The sequence below is a fragment of the Schistocerca cancellata genome, chromosome 1 (assembly GCF_023864275.1).
Source record: "Schistocerca cancellata isolate TAMUIC-IGC-003103 chromosome 1, iqSchCanc2.1, whole genome shotgun sequence".
Lineage (NCBI taxonomy): Eukaryota > Metazoa > Arthropoda > Insecta > Orthoptera > Acrididae > Schistocerca > Schistocerca cancellata.
The window spans coordinates 158,603,826-158,630,937 of NC_064626.1; the positions used below are offsets into that span (position 1 = coordinate 158,603,826).

The following is a 27,112-nucleotide window of genomic DNA, read 5'->3' on the forward strand; positions in this document are numbered from 1 at the left end:
CAGGCACTACACGTTTGTCTGGCCTCTCAACAGATACCCCTCTGTTGTGGTTGCACCTACGGTACGGCTATCTGTATTGTTGAGGCACGCAAGCCTCCCCACCAACGGCAAGATCCATGGTTCATGAGGGAAGGGAATTTTACAGTACAACAATTTAAATTACATTTTAATTAATCATAAGCAAATCAATTTGAGTAAAATATTGTTAACAGTATTTTGGTTTGCTCTCAAGTGGAGCTATCATTTTAAATGAATAAACATTGTAGCTTTTCAGAAAAAGAGAAGAAGTAAATTTTCAAGAATATGTGGTGCAACATGATTGCACTGTTCATATCACAGAATCTGGATTGTTAACAATCAGCTTAGGTACTCCCCTTAGGTGTTAATACGAGAGTTGAAACTTAAATAGTGGCAACTATTTATTCACAACTTATACAAAAGAGTTACATGTTTGCATCTGTTACTGTCCTTCAAAGTAGTCGCCAGTGTTGTGTAGAACCCGTTGCCAGTGTCGTGGAAGGCGTAGTATACCATTAGCAGAGCCTGTTCTGTTGATGGTGCGAATGGAGCAGTCTGAAGTTATGGTGATTCTCATGTACAACTGTGATGGTGTTATCCTAATGCATTACATTCCTCCACCACAGACCATCAATGCACAGTATTACTGTTCATTTTTGGAGCATCACCTGTGGCCAGCTTTGCAAAAGAAGCGAGACACTATCTGCACAACCCACCAACCATTTTGTACAACAATGCCCAGGTGCATACAGCGCAAGCTGTGACTGCTCTGTTCGGTCGATGGGACTGGGAAGTACTATACCATCCATCATACTCCCCATACTTAAGTCCTTGTGACTTGTGATTTAATTCAATCAGAACTGTTCCAGAGACTCAACAGGCAGTAGACTGCTTCATTTGCACCATCAACAGAACAGGCTCTGCTAATGGTATACTATGCCTTCCACATCACTGGCAATGGGTTATACACAATGCTGGTGACTACTTTGAAGGACAGTAACAGATGCAAACATATAACTCTTTTGTACTGTTTGTGAATAAATAGTTGCCACTATTTAAGTTCCAATGCTCATATAAATCAGGTAACACATCAATGTGAAATTTAATCTGAGATCGTAAACTCATTCGTACCAATTTTTGTACTGCAGTTTACTACTGGAACTGAATACAGAAATAATGGTATGAAGTCCAGAAAGTTATAATTCAAGATAAAATGACCTCTTCAGAGAAGTTGTTGTGAGGAAGCAGTTTCTGATAAGAATGGGAAGGTAGTTCCATTTCAACTGTTTGAATCCTGACTGACAGCTGAGCCTTCAATTGATGGCAGAAAATCTAAACATGACTAAAATAACCATTTATTGTACTGTAAATTAAGATTTTAACATGACAAAAGTGTGTGCCAAACTGGTCCCAAAAAGTGTTGTCTGATGAGCAAAAGGCCTTGTGTGTGCTCTAATGCCAAGAACACATGTAAACGTTTGAAAATGGTCATAATGAAAAACATAGGTATCACTAGTGATGAGTTGCAGATTTTAGAGTACAATACAGAGACAAAAAGGCGGAGTTCAGAGTGCCACACCCCAGCATCACACTGCCCCAAGAAGGCACACATGAGCAAATCCATAATCTAAACTATGCTCACTGTCTTCTTTGACTTCAGAGGCATTGTCCACCACAAATTTGTACCTACTGGGACCACTGTGAATGCATATTTCTACTTGGAAGTGCTCAAAAGCCTCAAAAGGAAGTTTACACACTGCCAAAGCAACATTAACTTTGTTGTCAATGAATTTCTGTCCAGGATCCACAGCCTGTATCCTCCTCATCAGCCCTACAGTCCTGACCTAGCTACCAAGGTAGTTTTTTTGTTTCCTTGGTCAAAAGGAGATGTGAAAGGGAAACATTTGGACACAACTGTAAAAAATCAAAGCTCATGTTATATCGGCTCTAAAGGACATCACAGAGAAGGCCTTCCAGGATACTTTCCAAGCCTAGAAATACTACTTCCAGAAGCATATCGATGCAGGAAAATGCTATGCACAGGTTGGCTGTTGGACAGTGGTCAGGATTCAGTGGTATCCAGTTGAGAGGATGGTTGGAAGAACAAAATGTATTCATGCTGTCAAACTTGCTGGTTCTCCAGATTTATTGCTAAAGACTAATTGATACATCAGTACCTGAAAAGCCCACCAACAGACTGAGTGAACATGGTACCCAAGAGGACAGAAATGTATGTCTGTTCAGCTCAAGAGCTGGATGGCAAGAGAGACAGATCTCTTTGCTTCAATATGCTCCCCATTTCACACCCAGATGTCATGTGTCCCTCTCCAAGCCTTTTGATTGCTGGACAGCTTCCACCAGTACTATTCTGGAAGCATTACATCATCAGCAATGTCTAGTCAAAAAGCATCACCTCATCAGCATTGCCGACCATGAGAGTGGAGCTTGCCCAGCAGCACATGGTATCTGGTCCTAGCCAGCCCACATCAAGGCACAGATCACAAGAAAAATTTAGTGACTTCAAATGACAAATAAAAAAGTGCTTTGAAAATTTAGATTAAATACAGTCTGTCAACCCAACTTATCTCCTCCTTCTTCCCAGGAGCAGAGAATCTCCTCCAAACAAGGATGTAAACTGATAATACTCCCTTGGCAGGCGAAATTTATTGGGAACACTATTCAGTAAGGGAGGGTGAAACAGATCAAAAATGGATTTTAGTGAAGCAAAGTGATAACGATACAATATAATGGAAGCTATAATAAAGGTATACAATTTATAGTATTGTTGTGTGATGTGGATTCAGCTCCGTAACCAGCTTTACAATAACAGCTGCAAAACTGGCAAGGTGGGATGGTGGTGTAGTGGTCTGGCAGCATGGAGTATAGAGACCAACAATGACAGTGCATTGTTTGCCTAGTAGTGGTGGCAGGTGCAATGGCCAGGCCTCACATGTTATGGAAAGCAGTTTGTAACACTCCATCAAAGAAGAGTATCAATTGAGGTTCGAGAAGCAGATTTCAGTAGAGGTGGGAAAGGACCAATTTGACAAAAACTCTAAAGGCCACTAGATCTTTTAGCTACCAGCTATGCTTTATGTCTAACAGTAAGGATTAACATGTTTAATGAATCATGAAATGTTGATAGAACAATCTCTTACCTCTTATAGAAAAGTAATCCGTGTAATTGTCTGCCCAGGTCGCTCTAACACAACAATAATCCCATCTACAGATGGCACAATCCTTTAGCATGTTTGCCATTGAATACTACCATAATTAATGCCAATATAATCTCTTATCCCAGTTACATATTACAATAGCAATTGGCAATACAAAACTTGTTATTGAAACCATTGCTTTGACCATTAAGACACTAGTTTCAGATTACAGTTTAAAAGAAAAGCATTAATCTGAGTTACAATACCCAAGTACAAATACCCTTTCTTGAATATGATACATGCAGCCATTCCAAAGACAGCCAGAATGAGAGGAACAGATACAGTAATTGGTATGATCATACTATTTATACTTCTTCCATATGCTACTCAGCACAGTGCACAGTGGTGTGTTAAATGAGTTGATAGTCTAGCAGACAGAACAACCAAGTCACTGTTGGAACTATTATATAAAGGATCACCGAGAGTTAAAGTAACTCAGTAAGACTGTCACATAAAGCACGACCACAACAGAGGAGTGCTACCACAATTATCCACAGTACAGTGGACAATAAACTATTACCAATGGGGACAAACAGCAGACTGTGCACTGCTGCAGTTGTGAAAGAGCAAGGGGGTGTCTTCATTTACATAAGAAAAAAGGAAAAGAGCTAGTTCACAATCAGTGACACCAGTGTGTAGTGATAAAATGAGCCACATGTAATAATTTATGTGAATACAAAACTGAAGTTCATTGTGTTGCATAACAGGTCAAATCTGCCAGTCTTTGCTAACAATCAAGATTTTCACTCTGGAAACATCCCCCAGGCTGTGGCTAAGCCATGTCTCCGCAATATCCTTTCTTTCAGGAGTGCTAGTTCTGCAAGGTTCGCAGGAGAGCTTCTGTAAAGTTTGGAAGGTAGGAGACGAGGTACTGGCAGAAGTAAAGCTGTGAGGACGGGGTGTGAGTCGTGCACGGGTAGCTCAGTTGGTAGAGCACTCACCTGCGAAAGGCAAAGGTCCCGAGTTCGAGTCTCGGTCCGGCACACAGTTTTAATCTGCCAGGAAGTTTCATATCAGCGCACACTCTGCTGCAGAGTGAAAATCTCATTCTGGACTACTGAGAAAATTTAGAGGACCGGGCATTTGAGGCTGATTGCAGAAGATTCTACTGCTGCTAACATATGTTTTACTTAAAGGCCATGAAGATATGATACTAGAAATTAGGGCTCATGTAAAGGCATATAGGCAGATGTTTTTCTCTAATTCTATTTTTGAGTGGAACAGGGAAGGAAAGGACTAATCATAGTAAAGGGTGCCATCTGTCAAACACTGTACTATGACTTGTGCAGTATTTATGCATGTGTAGAAGACAGCTGGCAGGTGCCCAGTTGATGACTGGCAGCAAGCCTGAAACTTCTTTGAATAGATTGATATAGTTCATAAATGTACTGTATAAAATTATATCTCATGGTTACTAAAATTTCAGTGTTCAGTTATTTCATACACCATTACTTCATTATCAATACAAATCGCACATCATATGTACAAACATTGCATTAACATAATCTAAGAAACAAATAGAAATTAAGTGAAACTGACACAGAACAACATCTCAGTTGGTGGGTTGTAGAAATAGAAGTCAACACAAGCATTGTTAAAGGAACCAAGCCAAAATGAGCATTCATTTATTAATAGAGGCCATCAAAACAAACACATATCCAATATATCTCCACTGTTTTAGCCGCATCAGATTGTTTGGTTTCTCTATTCTGGACTGAGTTTCTGTTTAAAGTTGATAGCAGGCATGTAATACAAACTTGGGAATCTTTTGAATTTCAAAGGAAATTGGGTGCATACTTCCTATATTTCATCTTCATATCTGGATTGTGTAAAGAAAATTATATTCTTAATGACATTTGTCTTTCCACAGGTCTTAATTTTATCACTACAGGGTACACTATACGTGAATATCAAAAAATCATTTCTAAATAAACTTTATGTGCAAGCAGGTTAAAGAGAACACCACTTATTAACTAGACATAAGTATAACAACAGTACTAAACGTTATTAGTTATTGCCTGGGCAAAGTTTATTATAACTGCTTCTGGTCCTTAATACATTGCTAAATGAATTCCAGAACTCTGAACATTTTTTCCCCTTAACTGAGACCTAAAAGGAAACAAATACGAATGAATAACGTTTCTATGGGTATACTAATTCATCAACAACACATCTCATGAAAAAGTAGATACCGTACACTTAATACTGCGTCAAAATTCCTAAAATCTGAGATATATGCTTATGAGTGTATGTACAATAAAACTTGCTATCTCATTGCCTGCAAACTTTAGATTCTTGGTTTTTTCTGTGGAAGGACAATTCAATCATTTCGACGTAATCTGCCTCAATAAACAGAAGTAAACTTCTGAAACTTCAGACAGTGTTAAGTTCTGTAAGACAAATGGACTGGCCTTTCATTGTTTCAGGGAAGACGCTATGCAGTAGCTAACATTGCCGTTAAAGGAGTAACAATAGCAATTAGCTGAACTCCGGACTGACTAATTCATTTTCTGCTTTTCATGTCAGTATTTCGTGATAGCTACGTCTCATCCCTAAAATCTGCAGGGATTTGCGTAATTAAAAGACGTGATCACGTGATAGATAGGGAGAGGAGTAGAGGACTGCACGAAGAAAAGTATATTTGATCGGAAGTCACGGAAAACAAAATTTAACATCATCTACTTGTTGGCTATGTTTATCACAAATTCACTCAATCGTCTGAAAGCAAATCGAAACCTACAATATACGCCGCGAAAAGACAAGCTGCAGGCTCTTTTTGTAGAGCTTACTTTAGCTAACTTGGCCTCTGTCACAGCACTTTTTCTTTCTGACTTACACAGTCATTAGGCTGCTCGATGATTTTAACTTGCTTTTTTCGTCAAACTAAACCTATTGCAACGTCGAAGCATATTACGAACGCAAGCGTCTGTCATAGATTAAGTTAGGGACATTTTATACTGTACTCCGTTATGTTGGCAATCAATGTGTGCGTGTGTTTGGTTAAAATGGCAGTCTGACAGAAATTTGTTAGTTTCTTTCAAATTCTCTTGTTTAAATGTCAATTACCTTTTTCTGTTGTGCGTTGTTACTAGCAGTTTATAAATATTCGCGGATTATGTCAAATTAATGGTAAGTGTCTGAAGCTCCAGGTGAAAGATATCTCTGAAGTGTAATCTGTATTCGCGTAAACATCCCAGCCGAAACTTTTTAGTTCTATTATTGATCAGCGAGATTTTGCATCCGGGATTAAAATTTTAGATTTCGCTAATAAAGTCTTGCGCTTTACTCCATTACAGGCACCACATACCTATGGGATGGGCAACCCACCCATCACCTATGCACTTTGATTCTTTGAAAATTGTTCCTGAACATTTAGTGGAAAGAATCAAGCTGGAAGATACAATATTTCGCGATTCGTCGCAGAATGCTCCAGGCAGTCCAATGTATTCAGCAGCAGCACTTAACGCTGTGTCCTTCAACTCCTGGGGCATTACAAATCAGTGCAGTGTGAATGGAATTGCTACAGCTACCAATGGTGTATCCACCAAAGTACAAACGACTAATGAATCGAATGAACTTGCGGATAATGCATTAAATAGACATGGTAATAGAGCACCTAGTACCTCTAACAGAAATATGAATAATAGTTTTATGTCCACAACTATGTTTTTAATGAATGAGTGCCTCCAACAAAACAGCACACACCAGTCACATTTAAATGCAAAGAAACACGATATATTTAATATAGCGTGTGAAAAAGGGTGTAATTGTGACAGCACAAATTCTTTATTTCGTGCAGGTAATAGCCTGATGTTTGGTGCTGACAAGCATGTTGGGGCCAAGCACTTCATGACACCATGTGGTCCTCTTCAGCTAACAGCCCAAGAGTGTGGTGAATTCCTTCTGAAGAAAGCATCAGTTACTTCCAACTTACTAGGACCAGATACTGCTAACATAGGACAACAACCAGTCAGTGCAGGTAACACCAATACCACCGGTGTTACACATATAAAAGGCAGACCATTGGAGGGAGAAGCAACTGATGACACACAGTCATCAAACAACAGCAACGGCAAATTAACCATAACTACTGGCCATAACTTAAGTGGTGGCCATAGATATAGGTTGGATAAAGAACGACCGTTCTCATGTCCAGAATGTGGTAAATCATTTCTTCTCAAGCATCACCTTGTCACACATGCTAGGGTTCACACTGGTGAACGCCCACATGTATGCCCTGAATGTGGAAAAAGTTTTGCCCATAAACACTGTCTCAGCACACATCTACTACTACACAGCAGTGAACGTCCATATAAATGTTTGGAATGTAAAAAGTCATTTACATTAAAGCACCATCTAGTTACACATGCTCGTGTGCACAGCAGGGACCGGCCATTCATATGCCAGGAATGTGGAAGAACATTTCCACAGAAAAGACATCTTGTAACACACTCAAAGTTTCATTCTGGAGAACGGCCGTTTGTTTGTGATGAATGTGGTGAATCATTTTCTCAGAAGGATCATCTTGTGATTCATTCCCGGTTCCATGGTGGTTTGCATCCTTATGTGTGTCCAGACTGTGGCAGTACATTCACACGCAAGTTTGAATTGGTGAATCATGGACGGCTTCATGGGAGAGTTCCTCACTCTTGTGAAGTCTGTGGGAAGGAATTCTTGCAGAAAAGAACACTTCTAGCACACACAAGGTTGCATACTGGAGATGACAGACCCTTTGTTTGCCAGCATTGTGGGGAGGCATTTTCACGTAAACCAGAGCTTGTTGAGCATTCCAAAATACACACGGGAGACAAACCATTTGTGTGCAGGTAAGTATCACCATACAAAATTGAATACTTAAATATTCTATTGATCTGAATTTGCTAAGTCTTAAGAAATGTGAAACAGAATTCAGTCTTAGTAATGCAGCACTGAGTTTACTGGACTCGCGGTTTTTTTTTTTTTTTTTTTTTTTTTAAGTCATTCTCTTCCTGTGTTACACACAATGCAACAGCATAAAATTTATTCCCCAGCTATTTACCAAAAATTAATTTTTGTCAACATAGTTTCCTTTTTAACAGGGAAAAGGGAACAGAGAGAAACTGAAAGCACCATTGGTTTTAAGGCTTTTGAATTCCTTTAAAATGACTTCATATCTTAAAATGTCTACTTCAGATGTTAAAAGTATGTTTTAGTGGCAGTGTGGATCAACTTAGAAGAAGGGAAAGCTGGCTAGTGTGCCTCTGCCCCCTACCTAAAATCTTGGTTATAGATATTGAGAACAGCATAACCTGTGGTCTAGGATTGATAGGCAGCTGTTTATTTGGTTGTGAGGTGCCAAAGCCTATGAATGTGAAAATGAAATAAAGATCAGGGGAACAGATTGACCTGTACAATAACTTGTTGTATATGTTCGCATCACTTTGAACATACTTTGCCACATTTTATGCACTTTGTTACAAAAACTAAAACGTCAAGATAAGTTAAGAAGATCAATATTAGATAAAGAACAAGTCTTTTAAGTATTTTAATGTGTATTATGTACATATATTGTACATAAACTATGGAAAATATAAGGCCATCCATTAAACAATTTTTACTGGAAAGGTACCAGTATATATATTTTGCCTTACAGAGTGTAATTAAAAGTGATAGTAACTAGTTTATTGTTTCATGGTGATAAGATGTTAACAGTAAGACATGCCAATAACTTACATTCACATCAAAACAGAAAAAAAATGTGTATAACAGAAGTGTACTGATGTCTTGGTCACTGTTTGAAGTAAACCAATGGGAAAAACATAAGGGAAAAGATGTATAATACATAAACACGGTTAATGAACAATTTAATTCTTTGTTAAACACATTACTCGGGTGCATTAATGAACAATTTAATTCTTTGTTAAACACATTCCTTGAGCAATTTGAGTCCTGGGTTTTCATTGCAACAAATATGGATAAAATTAAACAAGCAGTGTTGAGGGATGGCTAACATAAGATTTAGGTATGTTACACCAATAAGAGAAATCTTTACCTAATTCTATAGGCAAGGAGTAAGAAAGTCTTAAAACTAACTCACAATGACTATTGGGAAATCCTCCTGTCCAATAGAAACAGCAAAACATGCGTAGCCTATTATGCATAAAACACTTGAAGAGTAAAGTAAATAAAAATTTTACATTATTTGTTTAGTTTCATTTATTTATTTGTCTTATAATAATTCTGCACAAAAGTGTAGGACACGACAGATACATTACAGAAATATTTACACATACACATGCCAGGAAAGAAGTTCATGCCGGGAAAGAAGTTAAGCTCGGATTGGATAAAAATGGGACTTTTCGAGCAGAAGCATCACCGCATTCGCTTTAACTGATGCAGGCAGATGATGGAAAACCTAAACCTTTTATTCTTAAAACTTCACTATTATTCCTCTGTGAGACTCACATCATCAAGTAAAAGTGCATTTATGGACCAATGTGAGTGAGATGTAGGTAGCCAATGAAATTCTCGAGTGTAATTTTCTATGGTATGTAAATGAATTGCTGGTATTTAGTTGTATAAGGTTAAAATTTAATCACATCATTGAATTTTTTGGCAGTATCAGAAAGAAGATATTGAAGTACATTGCTGAAGTGACGAATGTATGTTTTAGGTTATGCTAAATATTAGTTCATTATGGAAGGCTTATTTTCATGTTGAGATTTGTTGTCTTCGCCAGCTGACAATCAGATTCACATATTCCATCCTAATCTAGACTTAGGGGTAAGCTACAGATTGGTAAGTCACCACAACCAGGTTTTTGCTTTCACATTCATTGGCTTCGTCAACTCATGAATAACCAAGGTGTCTGACTACGTTACAGGTTAGTCTATTAGCACATCTTGGTTTTTCCAGTCACCAAAGTAATATGAAAATCATTACACAAGCTTGAAATTCGTAATAAATAGATCAATAAAAGTTGTTCTGGCATTCTCCGTATCAAAAACAAATGTAATCAATTTGTATCTTTTGCTGAAAGAAATCGTGAGAATCAGCGATTGTCGTTGTAACTTTATACTATTATAATATCTAGTTGGACCAATGTCCATGAATTGCCATTATCTGCACACATTGCAAGAGCTTCCAATTCTGCAAATGTCACTGAATTCCTGTACCTGAAAGGAAAGAGAGAAACTATACACACTGAGAAAAAAAAAAAACCCCGAGCAAAAGCTTTCATCTGTAAACGCATACTGTCTGTGTGAAAACACACCCAAATAGTGAGTGCAGCTATGAGCCAAAATATTTGTTTAAATTGTAAAAATGATTATCAAATAGAAATGTTTATAATTCTGCTGTAATTTCCCTTCCTCTACTGGGCTTGTGGTTTATGCTGGCAGTGAATTATGGAGGAGGATTCCAATGTAGCTCACATATCTTCGAATTTCAATTTTTTTTCCTACTCATTTTTCATGGAGGGTCCTACAGCAGTTCCATGTATTGCAAATATGATAGTCACAGTAAGTTTGAAAATCTCCAGATTGGCCCCAAATCTTCGATGCCCACTTTCATTTGTAGAGGCAAGGTCATGTAAGTAGTCTACATAAAACTTTTTTTTAATAAGGGTTTGCATTAAGTGACTTTGCACTGAAGCGTGAGTATATGCACTTCAAGAACTTAATCAGTAATATTATACTGTTCATTGTTACAATTCTCCAGTCATGTATGCGAAGATTGTGTCAATCCTACCAATCAGAAATGCACACAGTTAGAAATGCATGTACAATGAAATGGGAATTCATTAATAAAACGGAGAAAAGTTTTGTATGCCATTTATGTAAATGAGGAATACCATGGAATCTAGTATGATCCGTTGTCGTACCCCTATTTTCTTTTCCTTCACATCTGATATGAATTTGATCTTATGAGAAAATGTGAGTTCCAAACACGATATTCTGTTTTGTATATGTAATTTAAACTACACTTTTTGCTTATTTTCTAATGTTTCCAGTTTGTCTGAGATAAATTTATTACTAAAGGTATCAAAAGCATATAAAAGATCTAGGTTGACTTCTAGCACTATAAAATAAAAAAAGGTACATTGAAAATGCTAATTCCTCTGGTAGTAATAATATTTCTAGCATAGTATTATATTTCAATTAAAATAAGCTTGGTGGTAGGAGCAGGATGCTGCCCAATCTTAGTTCTCTTTTGAGTACTCACTGTGTTGCCTGTCTTATAGCTACATGCAGAGCCTTGTCTAAAGTGGCTGTCCAGTGGCAACTCTGCACCCCACCAGTGCAATCAGTGCCACAGTTATTTTATTTCAGATATAAAATGCTTCACTGATTTGATAAGACCTTGACTGAGCTATCTTTTGTATCAGTTCTTGACTGAAGTGATGTCTTCTGATAGAGTATATGTAATAAGTAATGCAACAAATTTTTTTTCTTGGCCAGTTTTGGTTGAAAAAATGCAGAATTCTTGGTGCGACATCACGGAATACGCTTGTCTCAGGCCCTATAGCTTCATGTTGTTCTCATAGTTGGCACTGCTATACATAGCCTTCAAAATCGTGTCTGTAATGGAGATGCATTCCAACCAGAGAGGTGCCACTTTGTTTCTTTTGGCAGAAAACCGGAGCATCTAAGTGCTAGGAGAATGTCTGTGGAGACGCGGCAGTGAACAAAAGTATAGTGAGTCATTGGGCAAGGCATCTGTCATCTTCGCATCAAGGTCAAACAAACCTGTCTGATCTCCCACATGTCAGCTGGCTACACACAGCTGTGACACCTGCAGTGTTGCAAACCCTAGACACACTCATTTGAGGTGGTCAACAGATCACAAACAAACTCCTTGATGAACAACTGGACATCTCTTTTGGTAGTGCTGACACACTTGTCCACCAGTTGGGGTACTCAAAGGTGTGAGCTCACTAGGTTCATCACAGCCTAACAGAAGTTCTCACACCTTTTGACTTCCATATGTTTGGCCCAATGAAGGATGCAATCCAGGGGAAACAGTACATGGATGACAGGGAGGTTAATGGTGCAGCAAGGCATTGGCTCCAACATCGACCAGTAGAGTGGTACAATGTGGGCATACAGACCCACCCAGTAAGGTAGCGTGAGGTTGCCGCGTTGAATGGAGTATGTTGAAAAATAGGGTTTTGTAGCCAAAACAGTGGGGGTTAATATGGTGTATTTGAAACCTGAATAAAACCAACCTGATTTAAGAAAAGAAGTGTTATTTTACTTATGGTATGCCTCTCATAGCTTACTAATAGTGACTTCCATCTATAAAAAGGGACAGACAAACCGTCTCTTACTACAGACCCATTTCTCCCCAAGCAGCCTGCTCTAAACTTTTGGAATACATGTCCTACAGTGGAATACTGACTCGTTTTGTACAGCGTAACCAGCTGCTTGCCTCTTAATATGTCACAAAGAATTTTTAGAGACATCCACATTAGTGGTAGGCAATGAAAACCTCATAATTCCATTTGTTAAATTTTACAGGTGAAGCAAAAATGGTTTCTTAAAAATAATATAAAGTGATACAGAAAGTTGCTACGTGTGTAACTGTATAGTAGAAGCCTAGTTATTGACATAAAAGAGAAACCCACGCACATACAGATCTCTAATTATAGAGTTACTGGTTACTGGAATTACAAGTTTTCACAAACAGATAGAGTTACGAGGTTTTCATTGCCCACTATTGATACATGAAACTATAAATGAATTACTGGAAGAGCTAAACAACAAGAACTATTCTCATGTGACTTGCCAAGGCATTTGATTTTGTAGGAAACTAAAATTTTGTGGCTTTAATGTATCCCTCTTGCATGCATAGGGTCTTATATTCATAACAGGAAGGAAAGTGTCAGTTAACAAATAGCGCAGCAATACTGAAGCTAAACTCAGAATGGGGGAATGATAAGTATGTAGTCAGATATTCAGGCAACTCTTGTTCCTTACCTATAAGAGTGACATTCCAGTGACTTTAAAGAACAGTTGAGAAACTGTAATGATTGCTAATGAAGGACCAGATAAAGCCCAAATGGTACCTAAACATCGCTGCAAATGGTTTACAGGAACAGTTATAGCATTAAGTACACAAAGACTCATATTATGCAATTTAAAACAAACTGAATTTACCCGCCAGTTCCAGAAATAGGCATTAATGATCATACATAAAGTGAAATACTGTGTGTGTGTGTTCCCTGGGTTTTAGCTAGATACTGAACAAAACTTGAGTCAAAACCTAGAAAAAAGTAATCAAGAATATGATTTTGACTTGCTAAGCGCTTAGAAATATCCCTCATTGTGTTGACCTAAAGACTAGAATATTAGCTTATTTTGTGTACTTCCACTCCCTTTTGGTCTGTAGAAATGTCCCTCATTGTGTAGGCCTAAACACTAGGGTATTATCTTATTTTGCTTACTTCCATTCTCTTTCGGTTTGTGGAATTATCTTCTGGGACCAGGGAGCTCAAGGAAATAAAATATTTACTCAGCCGAAGTATGTAATAAAAATAATTTCCAAAATCAGTAACTTCACATATTGCTAAAACAATTTCTACTCAAACTAACAATTCTCTTATCATTTTTTCTTACAATACTGAGAGATGTCTACGCATGTTTCCATTCAGTCACCAGATCATACCTGTACCAGCTGTGTGTCAAAGGCTTGACTTTGTGAACCAAATTCTCATGTTGTTGTTGTTGTTGTTGTTGTTGTGGTGGTGGTCTTCAGTCCTGAGACTGGTTTGATGCAGCTCTCCATGCTACTCTATCCTGTGCAAGCTTCTTCATCTCCCAGTACCTACTGCAACCTACATCCTTCTGAATCTGCGTAGTGTATTCATCTCTTGGTCTCCCTCTACGATTTTTACCCTCCACGCTGCCCTCCAAAACTAAATTGGTGATCCCTTGATTCCTCAGAACATGTCTTACCAACCGATCCCTTCTGGTCAAGTTGTGCCACAAACTTCTCTTCTCCCCAATCCTATTCAATACTTCCTCATTAGTTATGTGATCTACCCATCTAATCTTCAGCATTCTTCTGTAGCATCACATTTCGAAAGCTTCTATTCTCTTCTTGTCCAAACTATTTATCGTCCATGTTTCATTTCCATACATGGCTACATTCCATACAAATACTTTCAGAAACGACTTCCTGACACTTAAATTTATACTCGATGTTAACAAATTTCTCTTCTTCAGAAACGCTTTCCTTGCCATTGCCAGTCTACATTTTATATCCTCTCTACTTTGACCATCAACAGTTATTTTGCTCCCCAAATAGCAAAACTCCTTTACTACTTTAAGTGTCTCATTTCCTAATGTAATTCCCTCAGCATCACCCGACTTAATTCGACTACATTCCATTATCCTTGTTTTGCTTTTGTTGATGTTCATCTTATATCCTCCTTTCAAGACACTGTCCATTCCTTTGCTGTCTCTGACAGAATTACAATGTCATCGGCGAACCTCAAAGTTTTTATTTCTTCTCCATGGATTTTAATACCTACTCCAAATTTTTCTTTTGTTTCCTTCACTGCTTGCTCAATATACAGATTGAATAACATTGGGGAGAGGCTACAACCCTGTCTTACTCCCTTCCCAACCACTGCTTCCCTTTCATGTCCCTTGACTCTTATAACTGCCATCTGGTTTCTGTACAAATTGTAAATAGCATTTCGTTCCCTGTATTTTACCCCTGCCACCTTTAGAATTTGAAAGAGAGTATTCCAGTCAACATTGTCAAAAGCTTTCTCTAAGTCTTCAAATGCTAGAAACGTAGGTTTGCCTTTCCTTAATATTTCTTCTAAGAAAAGTCGTAAGGTCAGTATTGTCACGTGTTCCACTGTTTCTACGGAATCCAAACTGATCTTCCCCGAGGTCGGCTTCTACTAGTTTTTCTATTTGTCTGTAAAGAATTCGTGTTGGTATTTTGCAGCTGTGGCTTATTAAACTGATTGTTATTCCTTTTTGCCTGCTTCATTTACCGCATTTTTATATTTTATCCTTTCATCAATTAAATTCAATATTTCTTCTGTTACCCAAGGATTTCTACTAGCCCTCGTCTTTTTACCTACTTGATCCTCTGCTGCCTTCACTACTTCATTCCTCAAAGCTACCCATTCTTCTTCTACTGTATTTCTTTCCCCCATTCCTGTCAATTGTTCCCTTATGCTCTCAATTGTTCCCTTATGCTCTCCCTGAAACTCTGTACAACCTCTGGTTCTTTCAGTTTATCCAGGTCCCATCTCCTTAAATTCCCACCTTTTTGCAGTTTCTTCAGTTTTAATCTACAGGTCATAATCAATAGACTGTGGTCAGAGTCCACATCTGCCCCTGGAAATGTCTTACAATTTAAAACCTGGTTCCTAAATCTCTGTCTTACCATTATATAATCTATCTGATACCTTTTAGTATCTCCAGGGTTCTTCCATGTATACAACCTTCTTTCATGATTCTTAAACCAAGTGTTAGCTATGATTATGTTGTGCTCTGTGCAAAATTCTACCAGGTGGCTTCCTCTTTCATTTCTTACCCCCAATCCATATTCACCTACTACATTTCCTTTTCTCCCTTTTCCTACACTCGAATTCCAGTCACCCATGACTATTAAATTTTCGTCTCCCTTCATTATCTGAATAATTTCTTTTATTTCATCATACATTTCTTCAATTTCTTCGTCATCTGCAGAGCTAGTTGGCATATAAACTTGTACTACTGTAGTAGGTGTGGGCTTCGTATCTATCTTGGCCACAACAGTGTGTTTGCTGTGCTGTTTGTAGTAGCTTACCCGCACTCCTATTTTCCTATCCATTATTAAACCTGTTCCTGCATTACCCCTATTTGATTTTGTGTTTATAACCCTGTAGTCACCTGACCAGAAGTCTTGTTCCTCCTGCCACCAAACTTCACTAATTCCCACTATATCTAACTGTAACCTATCCATTTCCCTTTTTAAATTTTCTAACCTACCTGCCCAATTAAGGGATCTGACTTTCCACGCTTCGATCCGTAGAACGCCAGTTTTCTTTCTCCTGATAACGACATCCTCTTGAGTAGTCCCCGCCCGGAGATCCGAATGGGGGACTATTTTACCTCCGGAATATTTTACCCAAGAGGACGCCATCATCATTTAATCATACAGTAAAGCTGCATGCCCTCGGGAAAAATTACGGCTGTAGTTTCCCCTTGCTTTCAGCTGTTCGCAGTACCAGCACAGCAAGGCCGTTTTGGTTATTGTTACAAGACGAGATCAGTCAAACATCCAGACTGTTGCCCCTGCAACTACTGAAAAGGCTGCTGCCCCTCTTCAGGAACCACACGTTTGTCTGGCCTCTCAACAGATACCCCTCCGTTGTGGTTGTACCTACGGTACGGCTATCTGTATCGCTGAGGCACGCAAGCCTCCCCACCAACGGCAAGGTCCATGGTTCATGGGGAGCAGATTCTCATAACGATTGATAATGAAGGCTTTGATGTTGGCTGAATCTTGTTCACAGGTGACACACATTTCCACATTAGTGGATTCATGAATAAATAAAACTGAAGGTTTTTGGGGTTCTAAAAATCCTGATTTGTTGGAACCAAAATCATTGCTGTCTCCCAAAGTTACCATACGGCTGCTGTATGCAACAGTGACATTATTGCTTCTTTCTATGTAAGAATTGCTAACTAGTGAAAGTTACATTATATTTGGAACAATTTTCCATCACACAGCAAACATTGGATGTTTGACCAGGCATCAAGTGCCTCATTCAAGATGGGGCCAACCCACACCATACTGAATCCAGTTTCTTGATTTATACCTGGGGAATAATCATTGGAGCTGAATTATCCCAAACTTAACGGCACAAAGATGGTTGGCCTCCATGTTCTCTCAGCCTTTACTCCCTGTGACGTCTTTTTGTATGGCACCAGAATTATCCCTTCACACAGAACGAGCTTGAATCATCTGTCTGTGTGACAACTGACTCTATTTCCATTGAGACAGTACGAGATGTGATGGCAAATTACACTCTTCATTTGTTCCATCTGTCTACTGCAAGTGGTAGACATTTTGGAAAGATTGTGATGTGATTGCGGAGACTGTTTGCAGAGGACAATAAACATACCATGTGGTGTATTGTTGTATCGATCTGTGTTTCCTTGTTATTTAATTTTATTGAACACACATACCTTAAGTTATTCTTAGAAACCACAGGAAAACTATATTTTAATGGAGATTTGAGCCCTGTCCCTTTTGAATGCAGTTTAATGTCATGAAGTAGATACTTAGTTACAGTGTACACTGTTATTTACAGTGTTAATGAGGTTTTGCCAAATACAGAAATCATATAATTTGAATAAGCGATCCCTAAGATAAGCTCTTAATTTGTTACTGCAATTTTGGAGCTTCCTAGCAAACTACCTTAGCAACTGTGAGCAACTTTTGAAAATGTTAGCTTGACAATACAGAACGTCGTATCCCAAGTAAACAGAGACGCATGTATGAAATGAGATCCCTTTGACCTTTAGAGGAGACTGGTGACATTTATATCTAAATAAATAGTAGAGCTCCTAGTCCTGGTCCCATTTTATTTAAGCAGTTAACCAGGTTTGGCTTTATGGTCACCATCACATTTGTAAGAGGAAAATAAAAATAAAGGTATTTCTGAATTTGTGAAATACAAGGAAAAACCTATTACATACAGTTGAAAAAATAAGCGTAGTTCTTTATAAAGCATTTGACCCAGAAGACACTTAATCATTAACTGATATTGTATGTATACGTTCATAGGATGTGTGGTTGTTAACTGAGTCTATTGCATATTATTATTGGTTGGTGCCTATGTGTAACTGCCTTGTAAGATAGGAAGGTTACGTGTTTCAGTGTATCCATAAAAGGTTCATGCTCATGTTTCACAATTTCTGGAATACCCTTATTTTTATTTTCTTCTTGTAGATCTGTTGATGGGTGTAATGATGAAACTGATTATCTGATTAAATAAAATAAAATGATACCAAGGTTGTGGTTGCATTTGGTGTATTCAGAAGCACACAGACAAATTGAACCATGGACCTTGCCATTAGTGGGGAGGCTTGCATACCTCAGTGATGAGATAGCTGTACCATAGGTTCAACCACAATGGAGGGGTATCTGTTGAGAGGCCAGACAGATGTGTGGTTCCTGAAGCGTGGCCGCAGCCTTTTCAGTAATTGCAGGGTCAACTGTCTGGGTGATTGATTCAACTGACCTTGTAACATCAACCAAAACATCATCGCTATGCTGGTACTGCGAATGGATGAAAACAAAGGGAAACTGCAGCCACAATCTTCCCAAGAGCATGCAGCATTACTGTATGCTTAAATGATGAAGGCTTCATATTGGGTAAAATATTCCAGAGTTAAAATAATCCCCCATTTGTATCTCCATGCAGGGACTACTCAGGACAACGACATTATCAGGAGAAACAAAATTGGCATAATGTGGACCAGAGCATGGAATATTCAGATCCCTTAATTGGGGAGGTAGGTTAGAAAATTTAAAAGGGGAAATGGACAGGTTGAAGTTAGATACAGTGGTAATGAGTGAAGTTCAGTGGCATGAGGAACAGGACTTCTGGTCAAGTGAATACAGGTTTATTATTGCAAAACAAAATATGGGTAATGCAGGAGTAGCTTTAATAATAAATACAAAAAGAGGAATGCTTATAAGCTACTACAAAATGCATAGTATAGCCAAGATAGACATGAAGCCCATGCCTACTATAGTAGTACAAATTTATATGCCAACTAGCTCCGCATTTGTACAGAAATCAGATGGCAGTTATAAGAGTAGAGGGCCCTGAAAAGGAAGCAGTGATTGAGAAGGAAGTGAGACAGGCCTGTAGCCTATCCCCGATGTTATTCAATCTTTGAGCAAGTAGTAAAGGAAACAAAAGAAAAAAAAATGCCTTAGGAAAAAAAATCAAGGGGGAAGAAATAAAAACCTTGAGGTTTGCCGATGACAGCAAAGGGCTCGGAAGAATAGTTGAATGAAATGGACAGTGTCTTGAAAGGAGTATATAAGATGAACATCAACAAAAGCAAAATGAGGATAATGGAATGCAATTGAATCAAATCAGCTGATGCTGAGGGAATTAGATTAGGAAATGAGACGCTTAAAGTAGTAGATGAGTTTTACTATTCGGGTAGCAAAATAACTGATGATGGTTGAAGTTGGGAGGATATAAAATGTAGACTGGCAATGACTAGGAAACCATTTCTGAAGAAGGGAAATTTGTTAACATCAAGTTTAGATTCAAATGTCAGGAAGTCCTTTCTGAAAGTATTTGTTTGGAATGTAGCCATGTATGGAAGTGAAACATGGACGATAAACAGTGTAGACAAGAAGAGAATAGAAGCTTTCAAATGTGGTGCTACAGAAGAATACTGAGACTGGTTTGATGCAGCTCTCCACACAACCCTATCCTGTGCAAGCTTCTTCATCTCCCAGTACCTACGGCAACCTACATCCTTCTGAAACTGTTTAGTATATTCATCTCTTGGTCACCCTCTATGATTTTTACCCTCCAATGCTAAATTTGTCATCCCTTGATGCCTCAGAACATGTCCTACCAACCGGTCCCTTCTTCTTGTCAAGTTGTGCCACAAACTCCTCTTCTTCCCAATTCTATTCAATACCTCCTCATTAGTTATGTGATCTACCCGTCTAATCTTCAGCATTCGTCTGTAGCACCACATTTCGAAAGCTTCTATTCTCTTCTTGTCCGAACTATTTATCGTCCATGTTTCACTTCCATACATGGCTACACTCCATACAAATACTTTCAGAAAAGACTTCCTGACACTTAAATCAATACTCGATGTTAACAAATTTCTCTTCTTCAGAAACGCTTTCCTTGCCATTACCAGTCTACATTTGATATCCTCTCTACTTCGACCATCATCAGTTATTTTGCTCCCCAAACAGCAAAACTCCTTTACCACTTTAAGTGTCTCATTTCCTAATCTAATTCCTTCAGCATCACCCGACTTAATTTGACTACATTCCATTATCCTCGTTTTGCTTTTGTTTTTTTCATCTTATATCCTCCTTTCAAGACACTGTCCATTCCGTTCAACTGCTCTTACAAGTCCTTTGCTGTCTCTGACAGAATTACAATGTCATCAGCAAACTTCAAAGTTTTATTTTCTTCTCCATGGATTTTAATACCTACTCCAAATTTTTCTTTTGTTTCCTTTACTGCTTGCTCAATATACAGATTGAATAACATCGGGGAGAGGCTACAACACTGTCTCACTCCCTTCCCAACCACTGCTTCCCTTTCATGCCCCTCAACTCTTATAACTGCCATCTGGTTTCTGTACAAATTGTAAATAGCCTTTCGCTCCCTGTATTTTATCCCAGCCACCTTTAGAATTTGAAAGAGAGTATTCCAGTCAACATTGTCAAAAGCTTTCTCTAAGTGTACAAATGCTAGAAACATAGGTTTGCCTTTCCTTAATCTTTCTTCTAAGATAAGTTGTAACGTCAGTATTGCCTCTTGTGTTCCAATATTTCTACGGAATCCAAACTGATCTTCTTCGAGGTCGGCTTCTACCACTTTTTCCATTCATCTGTAAAAAATTCTTGTTAGTATTTTGCAGCTGTGACTTATTAAACTGATAGTTCGGTAATTTTCACATCTGTCAACACCTGCTTTCTTTGGGATTGGAATTATTATATTCTTTTTGAAGTCTGAGGGTATTACGCCTGTCTCATACATCTTGCTCACCAGATGGTAGAGTTGTGTCAGGACTGGCTCTCCCAAGGCCATCAGTAGTTCTAAAGGAATGTTGTCTACTCCCGGAGCCTTGTTTCGACTCAGGTCTTTCAGTGCTCTGTCAAACTCTTCACGCAGTATCGTATCTCCCATTTCATCTTCATCTACATCCTCTTCCATTTCCATAATATTGTCCTTAAGTACATCACCCTTGTAAAGACCCTCTATATACCCCTTCCACCTTTCTGCATTCCCTTCTTTGCTTAGAACTGGGTTTCCATCTGAGCTCTTGATATTCATACAAGTGGTTCTCTCTTCCCCAAAGGTCTCTTTAATTTACCTGTAGACAGTATCTATTCTACCCCTAGTGATATAAGCCTCTACATCCTTACATTTGTCCTCTAGCCATCCCTGCTTAGCCATTTTGCACTTCCTGTCGATCTCATTTTTGAGATGTTTGTATTCCTTTTTGCCTGCTTCATTTACTACATTTTTATATTTTATCCTTTCATCAATTAAATTCAATATTTCTTCTGTTACCCAAGGATTTCTACTAGCCCTCGTCTTTTTACCTACTTGATCCTCTGCTGCCTTCACTACTTCATCCCTCAAAGCTACCCATTCGTCTTCTACTGTATTTCTTTCCCCCATTCCTGTCAATTGTTCCCTTATGCTCTCCCTGAAACTCTGTACAACCTCTGGTTCTTTCAGTTTATCCAGGTCCCATCTCTTTAAATTCCCACCTTTTTGCAGTTTCTTCAGTTTTAATCTACAGGTCATAACCAATAGACTGTGGTCAGAGTCCACATCTGCCCCTGGAAATGTCTTACAATTTAAAACCTGGTTCCTAAATCTCTGTCTTACCATTATATAATCTATCTGATACCTTTTACTATCTCCAGGCTTCTTACATGTATACAGTCTTCGTTTATGGTTCTTAAACCAAGTGTTAGCTATGATTATGTTGTGCTCTGTGCAAAATTCTACCAGGTGGCTTCCTCTTTCATTTCTTACCCCCAATCCATATTCACCTACTACGTTTCCTTCTCTCCCTTTTCCTACTCTTCAATTCCAGTCACCCATGACTATTAAATTTTCGTCTCCCTTCATTATCTGAATAATTTCTTTTATTTCATCATACATTTCTTCAATTTCTTCGTCATCTGCAGAGCTAGTTGGCATATAAACTTGTACTACTGTAGTAGGTGTGGGCTTCGTATCTATTGTGGCCACAACAATGTGTTCACTGTGCTGTTTGTAGTAGCTTACCCGCACTCCTATTTTCCTATTCATTATTAAACCTACTCCTGCATTATCCCTATTTGATTTTGTATTTATAACCCTGTATACACCTGACCAAGAGTCTCGTTCCTCCTTCCACTGAATGTCACTAATTCCCGCTATATCTAACTTTAACCTATCCATTTCTCTTTTTAAATTTTCTAACCTACCTGCCCGATTAAGAGATCTGACATTCCACACTCCGATCCGTAGAATGCTAGTTTTCTTTCTCCTGATAATGACGTCCTCTTGAGTAGTCCCCACCCGGAGATCTGAATGGGGGACTATTTTACCTCCGGAATATTTTACCCAAGAGGACGCCATCATCATTTAACCAAAAAGTAAAGCTGCATGCCCTCGGGAAAAATTACGGCTGTAGTTTCCCCTTGCTTTCAGCCGTTCGCAGTACCAGCACAGCAAGGCCGTTTTGGTTGCTGTTTTAAGTAAGTCAACAAAAAGCTGTGACTAGTAGCAGTCTGTGAAAAGCATTTTCATGTAAAATTTGTATATAAGGATTTTCTTATTCAGGTATCACATTTGTATGTTGTTTGTTTGTGATAAGATTGTGCTGTGCCTCACATTAAGAAGGTAAAAGGTCTTATCATCACAACAGCAGGATTATGTGCTTTTGGGACTGTGATATGCTTCTTCATTGACCAGAACCACAACTGTCACGTGAACATGGAATCAATGAGTCCCGAGGGCAATAATGATTTCCATGCAAGATGTCAGTATCCCCATGTGATTAGCACCTGACATGACAGATTTATTGTTTGCTCAGCAGTTTAAGAAAGTACAGCAATGTCATATCCTTTAAATCAGGAAATGGACTTGTTTGCTGAAACACAAGTATCCACTGAGGTAGTACAACAATTGGAGCTCCACAGACTGTCAGCACGGTGACCATTGATGGGGCTTTCCCTTGTGTGGAAGCAGAGGGAATTGTGCTACCAGTGGTGGACCCAGTGACAAACTACACACAGGAGCAGAACCACCTATCACCTGCCACGAGGATTTATTAACTTTGGCATAGAGTCAAAGCAATGTGGAATAACTGTACCTGTATCTGTCAACCAAACTCAGTTCGACTTGATGCCCAGCTGAGTTAAGAGACATTGTCGGTACCAGAGGTGGCAGCACCAAGTATTAAATTTCACATGCTGATGGCACCAAATTACCTAAAAATTAAATAACATATGCTTTCTGCTAGTAAAATTTTGTTGTTTTCTATCCTTCCTGGTGCTCAAATGTTAATCGCCAGTAATGTATACAAGCAGTACTATGTTTTGCACCCTTGTTTCACAATCCTTGGCTTTCTTATAGTTTCCATTAGTTACTTTAGCATGCATCCCTTGTAGTGAATAGAAATAGTTTAAGTGACACCACTGCTAAACAACTATGGCTGCACTTAAACATTTATTTCATGTACATATTTCAGACCAACATAATTTTTCACCAGTTGTTCCATCAAAGATAAATTAAAACACAATGTGAAAATAAGCTTGAAAGTAAAGGTATGAGGACCTCCCCCCCCCCCCCCCCCCCCCCCCCCCCCCCCCCACACACACACACACACGACCACACTCCCTGGCTGCCAGTCTCAGAGCCTGGCCATGGCAGTCAGAGACTGTGGTCATATGTGTGTGAGTTGCATTTGTGTGTGTGTGTGTGTGTGTGTGTTTTGTCTATTGTGATGAAGGCGTGTTTGGCTGAAAACTTTGTTTGACAAGTGATTTTGTTGTGGCTATCTGGGACTCAACATCTCCACTATATCTATCTGTCTCATGATATTGTCATAATTCCATCTTGGATTTTCCGTTGTTTTATTTTATATAATGTTTTTGGCACTGGTGCTGTTATTTGTACCTGTTTACTTTCTTTTATCTTGCTTGTGCTGGTATTGCATTTTCATTTCTCTAGGACAGGGTTGAAAATGGATTTTGTTGCCCAACATGTCCAGTGTGAGAAATAAAAGTTCATAGGGCAGTAGCAAGTGCCATTTAAACAAATTCTGCATTGGGCATGTTTTCAGATGTGTGCCTCTGCTAGGCAACTTGCCGGTTTTTTCTAATATGTGGTTTTGCCACGTTGTTAGGGTGTCTGACCCCTGATAAATCTAGCTCACAAATTGAAAGTGATATTAAAGTTAAACTTCTATACTTGGTAATTGTGAGAGTTAAAAAAAATAATATGACAATCACATAACGCTTCCAGACTTTTTCTCTATTATAGCAAAGTTCAGCTTGATAAGTCCTTACCCTTTGTTATATTAGTGTTTAAAATGTTTATTAATTTACATTTCATTTCCCTTTATTATAAATGTTTCAAATAATTTTGAGATTTATAATTACTGAAGTTCTTTGGCCTGATATCTGCAGAGAATGTGGGAACTGCTTCTCGAGCCGGGAGGGCCTCGCACTCCACTACCGGCTGCACGCAGGAGACCGTAATGTGGTGGCAGATCTCTGCGGCTTGGCATCAGCTCTGCAGCAGCAGCCAGCTCATTTCCTATGTCCACAACCTCTTCCCCCTCCACCACCTCCACATCCTCCTGTCAGCAAAGCTTCACCTGTTCCTCACACACATACACCACCAGCTGTGGCTGGTCATGGCTATCCAAAGCCTAAACCTCACGTTTGCCCTGACTGTGGTAAGTGCTTCACTCAAAAGCATGGCCTAGCACAACATAATCGTCGCCATAGTGGTGGATCCTGTGACATTAAGCGGCATATATGTGAGAAATGTGGCAAAGCATTCTATCAAAAAAATCATCTAGCTCTGCACTCCCGTCAGCATATGGATCCACAGCAACAGCAACAACAGCAGCAGCAAAGGCAACAACAACAACAGCAGCAGCAGCAACATCAGCAGCAGCAACAACAACAACATCAGCAGCAACAGCATCAACAACAGCAACAGCAGCATCAACACCAGCAGCAGCAGCACCAGCAGCAGCAACATCAGCAGCAGCAAACCCAAACCCAGCCTTCCACATCAGCAGCAGCAGCGGCAGCTGCTGCTGCGGCCGCCGCAGCAGCAGCTGCTGCAGTTGCAAACAAATCATATGAAGTTCTTGTGCCTGCACAACCTGATGCCCAAGGACCTCCTCGGGAGGTAAAACCTTTTGAGAGCCTCATGCCAGCTCCTGGAGAATAACACTGCTGGAAGTAAGGCTGATTTTTTTAGATTTTGTAGATGTAGGGTTTCATACCTACTACAGTTAGTGTTGAGCAGTTCGTACATGTTAGTCACTTGCCGGTCCACTGCCATTTTGTCTGTAATAGACAGCTTATTAGCTGTTTTTATCGCTCTTCTTTTATAAGGCAGCAGTTTCGTGAATCATGCATGTAAAATATAATCTTTGCTTGATAGCAGGCAGCCATTTTACAGAGTTTGTGTCCCAGTTGTTTAATTCATGTCTGTGACGTGTGTGATTGTTTTGTGGAGAGTAAATTAATTTTATTGATGAAATGTGAATATTGGAAATATTTTTAGATCAATTGGGTCAGAAACTTAAAGTTTTTGGTAGTATACATCATGTGACATTCCCATTCACAAGTGTTAGAAGACAGATCATACATTCATTGATGGTTGACATCAGTTAAAAGAAGTATATTAGTATTACACTCAGTTTGATAAACTTTTTTCTAGTGCAGCTGGCAATTTAATTTTAAAAGTTTTATTTTTCTGAATTTTTTGTCAAAACATTTGTTTGAATTGCAAAGAGCATTGTGATTGTATTACATTGCACTTTTTTCCATCAGAAAACCTTCTGACTGATTGTAACACTTGATTGTCATGAAAGCAAAAGAACTGAATGAGCTCTTTAGCTGATAGTTGTCCTGCAATAACAATTGCCAACATTATATTTCATACAAACAAGTTTTCTCAGCTGTCACAGTTCTAAACTGATCAGCAGGTTTCTAGTACTTAAAATTGTCAGTTTTAAATAAAAATTAACTTATTGCAAATTATTGTTGGAACATCTCTTAGCTAATTATTTAATGCATATTTACTAACAGGTTTATTATGTGTATAATACTTTTGCTGGTATTTTCTGTGACATCACTTGCAGTGGACATCCAGCATCTGAAACCAACCAGATTTAGGTTTACTTGAATTCCAAAAATTACTTCAAGCAAATTTTACATTGGTTCTTTTGAGAACTTCCTATTTGCCTTCAGTAGAGCTAGAGCGTCATTTCCAACAACATTAACAGTGATGGATAGTAAACTGTTAACTGTCCTTTCCACTTGAAGCTATTGTTGAATTATCAGTGTCATGTTCCTTCCAAAGTATGTCAGTCTGTTACAGAAGAGCAGCATATTCCAGTAACTGTTTGGCAGTATTCAAAATAGAATGTTGTAGGTAACCCAATTTGAGAATGACAAGAGAAGTGAAGCAAACTACTTGTGGTATGGTGAAGATTGTATTGTAACTGGTACTAAAGCTTCTAGAATGAATCTTCCACTATGTAGTGCAATATGAACTTCTTTGAACTTTACCAACAGATTTTAGCTGTGGGCTGCATTGGGACTTGAACATTGCCTTTCACGGGTAATGTTCTTTCTGAGTGACTTTCCCCCTCCTTTTCTTCCCTCCCCTCAGTCATCTGACTGATTTGACATGGCCTACCATGAATTCCTCTCTTGTGCCAAGCTCTTCATCTCAGAGTAGCGCTTACACCCAACACTCTCAATTATTTGTTGGATGTATTTCAATCTCAGTCTTAACTTATAGTTTTTACAGCTCACTGTAGTACTGCCACACACCGTCAAGTGGTTTGCGGAGTATGGATGTAGATGTAGATACCATGAAAGTTATTTCCTGATCTCTGAACCTTTCAATAAAT

The 27,112-nt window shown here is 38.8% G+C and overlaps 1 protein-coding gene across 1 annotated transcript; it reads left to right on the forward strand.

The window, feature by feature from the left end:
• Positions 1-6,231: 6,231 nt before the first annotated feature.
• On the forward strand, positions 6,232-26,134 carry LOC126134930 (zinc finger protein 569-like). The gene is made up of 3 exons (XM_049915199.1): positions 6,232-6,362; positions 6,530-8,059; positions 24,639-26,134. Exons 2-3 carry the CDS (start codon positions 6,543-6,545, stop codon positions 25,414-25,416), a joined length of 2,295 nt encoding a protein of 764 aa, XP_049771156.1. The 5' UTR covers positions 6,232-6,362; positions 6,530-6,542; the 3' UTR covers positions 25,417-26,134.
• The last annotated feature ends 978 nt before the right edge of the window (positions 26,135-27,112 follow it).

Coding starts and splice junctions, on each gene's coding strand:
- LOC126134930 (XM_049915199.1), top strand. CDS start 6,543: ATGGGATGGGCAACCCACCCATCACCTATGCACTTTGATTCTTTGAAA. Junction 8,060..24,638: donor GACAAACCATTTGTGTGCAG/GTAAGTATCACC, acceptor TGATATCTGCAG/AGAATGTGGGAACTGCTTCT.